This window comes from Bidens hawaiensis, unplaced genomic scaffold, assembly GCF_021521415.1.
Source record: "Bidens hawaiensis isolate Kalapana, Puna unplaced genomic scaffold, B.hawaiensis_p1.1 tig00010895_1, whole genome shotgun sequence".
In the NCBI taxonomy this organism is placed as follows: Eukaryota; Viridiplantae; Streptophyta; class Magnoliopsida; order Asterales; family Asteraceae; genus Bidens; species Bidens hawaiensis.
Genome location: NW_027491842.1, coordinates 251,039 through 258,362, shown reverse-complemented (window position 1 = coordinate 258,362; position 7,324 = coordinate 251,039). Strand labels below are relative to the sequence as shown.

At 35.8% G+C, this 7,324-nt stretch overlaps 1 protein-coding gene across 1 annotated transcript; it reads right to left on the bottom strand.

Moving 5' to 3' along the window:
- Positions 1–818: 818 nt before the first annotated feature.
- On the bottom strand, positions 819–5,697 carry LOC143536719 (butanoate--CoA ligase AAE1-like). Its single transcript, XM_077030648.1, has 2 exons — positions 5,335–5,697; positions 819–2,282 (listed from the first exon to the last, which is right to left on the bottom strand). The coding sequence occupies exons 1-2, from the start codon at positions 5,635–5,637 to the stop codon at positions 855–857; spliced, it is 1,731 nt and encodes a 576-aa protein (XP_076886763.1). The 5' UTR covers positions 5,638–5,697; the 3' UTR covers positions 819–854.
- Positions 5,698–7,324: the final 1,627 nt, after the last annotated feature.

The window sequence follows — 7,324 nt, the reverse complement described above, 5'->3', positions numbered from 1 at the left end:
GGGCCATTAGTTCAAGGAGTTAAAAATATATTGGGAAATTGATATTGAATACCAACATCTTCACATTAGAATAGCCTCTTGTTTTCCATAATATTTACACGTATGTACAGACAGGTGTTGCAAAAATTCTGACTAGTCACCGACTAATCCCCGATTAGTCGCTAGTCCCCACTTCACTGATTAATTTTGGGCTAGTCGGTCAATTAATCTATCAATGGTAAAATCCGGCCAAAATCGGCGGTTTCCGGTCAAATCAGGCCAAAATTGGTGGCTTCCGGCAAGAATCCGACCAAAAACAACGGTTTTCAGTGAGATTCTGACCAAAATCGGCCGTTTTCCGCGAGAGATTTCAACAAAACCCCCGTTTCAAGCGAGATTCCAACTGAAATATTTTTGTGTATGTATAAAACTGAAAACTACATATAAAAATGTGTGTATGTATATATAAAACTAAATATTATACATTAAAGTCCGATCCGATTAATCCCAATTAATCTCGACTAATCCCGATTAATCGCTAGTCTCCACCCACCGCCCGACTAGCGATTTTTACAACAGGTAGTGGTGATTCTAAATATTGCACGTACATGCTGCAACTTGTTATATGTCTACCTATAATCACTCTTATTAATTGTTTTTAAGCATTAATATATGTATATGATTTAGTGTTCGTCTTGTCATGTTTAGGCCTAACCCGACCGACACTTGTACTATGATTATAATAGTTGATGGAGCCAAGGACCTATATAACCCGCCCAACACTTTTTAAACCATATGAAATCAATCTTAGAAAATATTTTTTAAAAAGAACACTTGTTCTTTGGATAAAATACAAGGTTATACATACATTAACCTCAAGATATGCTACCAAGAGCTTTTGCTTTCTCCCTCAACAAAAACTTTTGCACCTTTCCTGTTGAGGTTCTCGGCAAGTCTTCAAAAATAATGGTTTTAGGAGCCATATAGCGCGGCATGCGGTCGCGACAATAATCAATGAGATCCTGACCATCAACGCTAAAACCATCTTTCAGTTTCACAAATGCACACGGAGTTTGACCCCAGTGGTTATCCGGTCGGCCCACCACCGCGACCTCAAGAACCGCAGGGTGACTATAAATCACGGTTTCGACCTCGACCGTGCTTATGTTTTCCCCTCCCGATATTATAATATCCTTTGACCGATCCTTGACTTCTATATACCCGTCCGGATGTTTGACCGCCAAGTCACCACTCCTAAACCACCCACCCGAAAACACCTCTTCTGTAGCTTTCCTATCCTTCAAGTACCCGCTCATAACCGTATTCCCCCGAAACATAATCTCACCCATTGACTTCCCGTCACACTCTACGCTCTCCATCGTGATCGGGTCTTTCACGTCTACCGCTTCCAACCCCATATGCCTCACTCCTTGTCGGGTTTTGAGATTCAATCGTTCTTCGGTCGGTAACGAGTCCCACTCGGGCTTCCACAAACAAAACGTCCCGGGCCCGTACGTTTCCGTGAGCCCGTACAAGTGTGACACACCAAACCCCAACTCCTCCATCCGCGAGAGGATTAACGGTGGTGGCGGGGCACCACCCGTCATAATCTCAACTCGGTGCGGTAGCGGTTTCCGGTCCACGACCGGAGAATTCACAATCATGTTTAGGACGGTTGGCGCCCCGCTCATATGTGTAACCTTATGTCGAGCTATGTTATCAAATATGTCTCTAGGATCACATCTCCTAATGCATATGTTAGTACCCCCAATAGCCGCTAGGCCCCACGTGAGGCACCACCCGTTGCAGTGGAACATGGGCACGGACCACAAGTACGTGGTCCGTGCCCCCATCCCATGCATGAAAACTGTTGCGATTGCATTTAAATACGCACCACGGTGGCTATAAACCACCCCTTTGGGCCTTGAAGTCGTGCCCGAAGTGTAGTTCAAACTAATCGGATCACATTCGTCAATTGGTCGGATTACGTTAAAACTTGTGACTCCTCCGTTAACCAAGGTTTCATATTCGTAAGCGGTAACGGTGTTTGGATTATCAGACGGTTCCAATTCGTCGGTGATGGTGACAATGAGAGGGGGGTTTGTGAGATGTTCGAGTGCGGTTAGAGCAGTGTCGAGAAATTGATGATCTACGAAGAGGATTTTGGTTTCCGAGTGAGTCAGAAGCGTTGCAAGCATGTTGGAATCATGGCGGGTGTTGAGGGTGCAGAGGACGCCGCCCGCCATCGGAACGGCGAAATGGAGTTCTTGCATAGCCGGAATGTTTGGGGCCAGGGTGGCTACCTGCATTAAGATTAATCATTTTTATTGTTTAAACAATGACGTGAAAATTAACACACTAGTTTAGTAGTTTAAGAGCATGTTTAGAATTGCGTTTGAAAGCTGTTGTTACTTTATTGGCTTTTCAAATAGCTATTTTAAAAAGTCATATTTTATGGTTTTTAAAAAACTGCTTTTAACTCTTTCAAAAAAGTTAAAATAAAAGAATTTTTTGTGATTGTCAAAAAAAAAGTTTTACTTATTGGGTTTTTAAAAAAACCAATAAAATATTTTGAAACTCAATCCCAAACACGCTCTTAGTTTAATGTATCAAATAAAAATATAATTAAGCAACTTTAACACTGTTTACTACCTACTGATATACAAAGCCACAAAGGATGTGTTCCATTTTTTTTACTCCTTTCTCACCTTTTCATTTTAAATATTGCTATTTTGTTATCTTTTACTATAATTATATAAAAAATTTGTTTTTTAAAAGATTTTTTCTTTTTTTATATATAATGAAACGTTTTTAAAACTTTAACCAAAAACGTTTTTTTTCCTATTTGAAAAAAACATGTTTTCCTACTTTTAGAAAACGTTTTACTTTTTTCCTATAATTGTTTTAATTTTCCTAAAGAGTGTCTAATAAAAATCGTATTGTATTTTAATAAACAAAAAAATATTGAATAATATCTTATTTGGCCAATAAGTTTATTCTTTTTCGAGGTGTCATTAATATCATGCATTCGAACCTAACAAAATCAAAATGAATTGTTATGATATGACAAAAAATAAACAAACCTTTTTTTATTGTTTTTCAAAAGAAGTTACATCATTATTCTTTGAAGAATTTTTCTTTTAAATTTTACAAATATAGAAAAATATTAACTTCTTTTTAAAAAAATTTACAAATATAGAAAAAAATTAAATTCTTAAAGAAAGAAATCGGCCCAGTTTATCATAGGAAGTTACAAAACTTTTTAAGTTTATATATAGAAAATTTTTAATTTAGTTAAAAACACATTTTATCTTTTTTTATAGTTTTTTACTTATTTTCTAAAAATAAAACTATTTAAAAAAAAACTTCAAAATGAAATGTGACAAATTTTGATGAAATGTGACAAAATTTGATTTATAGGGGTGAGTAGGAAACATAAAAGGGGTACGTTCCCAATGAAAACTATTAAATACTGAGCTCGATCAAAAATATTACATAAGAGCTTATTATAAATTAATTATCACTTATTAAATATTATATTATATCATCATCATCGTACTCAGTATATCCCACCAATAGCAATACTATGGTAGGGTCTGAGGAGGGTAAGATGTAGACAGCCTTACCTCTATCCCATAGGGATAGAGAGGCTGCTTCCGGTGAGACCCCCGGTTCGATAGTAGTTTTGCATCAAGCCTTGGACATAAGGCACATAGCACTCAATCATCGGGACACCGGCTGATCGGTGCATGTGCCCTTGTCTTTCGGCTATCAACGCCACCACATGATGCCTGATTAACCTTCCGCCACTTTTAACGTTATTTTCACGAGATTAGTAAAATAACGTCAAAATTAGTGCAATTTTACTTTTGCCCACCCGAGGGTTCACACATATATACATTATATGCGCGCACCGCAAGCAGGGTCATTTATTAAATATTATATTATAATACATCTTAAAATGAACCTTTATAATATTAAAAAAAAGACTTTGTTGATAAACTACTTTATATAAATTAATAACTTATCGTATGAAAAGAATTAAGGTGTAAACAATGTAAGAATAACGCTCGATTTTAAAAATAAGAAAATTGGATTTTAATAATCCTAACTTAATACAGTTGGCTGATAATAATCCCAACTTTGAAAGTAGCTGTCACTGGTCCTAACTTTCGCACTATTTATTTTTATTGGACCTCCGTTAAAAATAACTTAACGACGTTATGTTTTTTTCTAAATTTCAAACTGATATTTTAGGGCTTTTGATCGGAATGAGAATACGAGTCGATTGATGTAAAACTTAACTCGAAACGACGCTTCAAACAGCTTGATTTTTGTTAATTAAAAGTTTAAACACCGAAATTGAAGCATCCTTTAGTCGTTTGGACCACCGTTTGGAAGTAAGTTTTACATCAATCGACTTGTATTCTCATTCCGATCAAAAACCCTAAAATATCAGTTTGAAATTTGGAAAAAAAGATAATGTCGTTAAGTTTTTTTAACGGATGTCCAATGAAAATAAATAGTGTGAAAGTTGGGACCAGTGACAGCTATTTTCAAAGTTGGGATTATTATCAGCCAACTGTATTAAGTTAGGATTATTAAAATCCAATTTTCCTTAAAAATAAGACATCAAAATATTTTTGTTAGTATTGTTATATATATAATTGCTACTACCAAAATGATATATATTAAAATATAAATATGATGTATATATAAGTTATACACGTACTTATATGGTAGAACTCGTAAATCAATAAAAACTTGATTAAAATTTTAAAGAAAATATACATAAACCGTCACAGTTTTTATTTTTTCTTCACCCGAATGAAAGAATCTCACAACATATTAATACTAAAAATATTGATGGTCTTATGGGATCAAGTCAAAAGTAACGACGGGAAGAGATTAACTTCAAATATAATATCTTTTCTATTAAAAAAATGACATCAAACACATGCGTTGAATACTGTACCAATTAATATTATATAACTCTTGACAACTGTGTAGATTATATAGTCATAGCATAAATAATATAAAAACAAAAGTTGGCAAACCAAGACACATTTCAATAATAATAATAACATAGTTATATATTAATCCAAAAGCCAGATTAACACTCACGTGCCCAATACTACAATATGCGACCTTATTTCAAATTTATGCCACTTAGAACTCTCATTCTCGTGTAATTTGAGCCCGTCTTTTTTAACAGTCAGCCAACGTTTAATTTGATGGCGGACTCAAATTACACAAGTGGTATAAATTTGAAATGGGGACGCATGATGTGTTTAAGTGTAGACCGCATTTTCTTTTATCTTAAAAGTAAAATTAATTAGAAGAAAACAAACTTACAACGTCACCAGGAGCAATCCCCAATTGAGTTAGGCCAGACGCCAGCTTGACGCACCTTCGATGTGTTTCTTCCCACGTGTACGTCAGCGATCTGTAAACCACGGATGTCCGATCTCTGTACACGTCAGCAGCTCTCTCGAGGAAGCTGATAGGCGACAGCGGAACATAGTTTGCAGAGCATCGGACAAGTCCTTCATCGGTAGGTGCATGTAGTACTTGAGAGTATCGATGATGATGATGATGATGATTTGATGCAGCCGTTCTGAGGAGTCCGATGGTTGACTTGCGGAGGATTTTGTTCATGGTGATCGATGATGATTGTTTAATTAAGTCAAGATAAGGATTAGACTGAGAGTTTTTATTTATTTATTGTAATATCACAACCGTTTGAGATCTGGAGTCTTACAAGTTGTGATGATAGAGTTTATGAGATCGAGAGGGTTTTTACTTTTTAGAGAGAGAGAATAAAATGAGCATGTACCAAAACAAGTTCTCAGATTTATAGCTCTTGTACTTGTCCGCATGCACATATAAATGTTAATTTCAACCACTTATCCATTGTTGGACCTAAACTTTTTTACTAAAATGGTTAGTGAGGTCAAAACCGATTTAGTTTAAAGGGAAAATGACGAACTCACGAAAGTGGTCCATTTGATCACACAAATTTTTTTTAACTAACCCATCAAACTAAATAATACCTAAAATGATCATTTTTAAAACGGTTATAGAACTGGCATACGATAGATTTATCTGATACCCTTCTGTTTTTAACCAATCACATCTTGACATGTATACACTTAAACGGCCGAGCCTGACAGTTTAGATTTGGCGCCGACTGTTTAATAAACAGTCGGTCTGACGGTTTAATAAATGGTCGGCCAACGAATCAATTCCGCCGGGTCTTCATATCTACTATGTCGACAATTTTATCTATTCTTGCGGTTCACACCTATTCCGTCGGGGCCAAAACTAAATGGTCGGTTTTTTTAAATAGTCGACACCAAAACTAAACGATCGATTTTTTAAAAAACGGTCGGGCCTGACCGTTTAAGTGTATACATGTCAAGATGTGATTGGTTCAAAAACGGAAGGGTGTCAGATAGAAATTTCGTATGTCAGTTCTATTATGGCGGATCCTTCCGTTTAGAAAAGGGCTATTTTAATATTATTTAGTTTGAAGGTTAGTCAAAAAATTTGTTTGATCAAATGGGCCGTTTTGATCATTTTTTCATAGTTAAATGTTCAAAAGGTTTTTAACGGTGGTTTGGACAAAATATTTGGACACACATGGTTGATGTTTTTTTTATGAAGTGTCAAATTGAGTTACAAGAAATTTGGACTATTTAAAATGTATCTTTGCGCAATTAAATGATGTATTAGGCCATTGGTGGACCTAAACTTTTCCTATAATGGTTTACAAGGTTTACAAATAGTGAGGTCAAAACCGATTTAGTTAAGGGAAAATGACGAACTCACGAGAGTGGCCCATTTGACCACACAAATTTCTTTAACTAACCCATCAAACTAAATAATATCTAAAATGATCATTTTTAAAACGGAAGGATCCACCATAACAGAACCGGCATACGATGGATTTATCTGATACCCTTTCGTTTTAAACCAATCATATTTTGACACGTATACACTTAATCGGCCAGGCCTGATAGTTTAGTTTTGGCGCCGACTGTTTATTAAACAGTCGGTCCAACGGTTTAATAAATGGTCGGCCAACGAATCTATTCCGTCGGGCCTTCATATCTACTCTGTCGACCAATATATCTATTCTTGCGGCTTTCATGTCTATTCCGTCTGGGCCAAAACTAAGCGGTCGGTTTTTTTAAATGGTAGGCACCAAAACTAAACGATTGATTTTTTAAAAAACGGTTGGGCCTGACCGTTTAAGTATATACATGTCAAGATGTGATTGGTTCAAAAATGAAAAGGTGTCAGATAGATCTTTCGTATGTCAGTTCTATTATGACGGATCCTT

Coding starts and splice junctions, on each gene's coding strand:
- LOC143536719 (XM_077030648.1), bottom strand. CDS start 5,637: ATGAACAAAATCCTCCGCAAGTCAACCATCGGACTCCTCAGAACGGCT. Junction 2,283..5,334: donor GGATTGCTCCTGGTGACGTT/GTAAGTTTGTTT, acceptor ATCTTAATGCAG/GTAGCCACCCTGGCCCCAAA.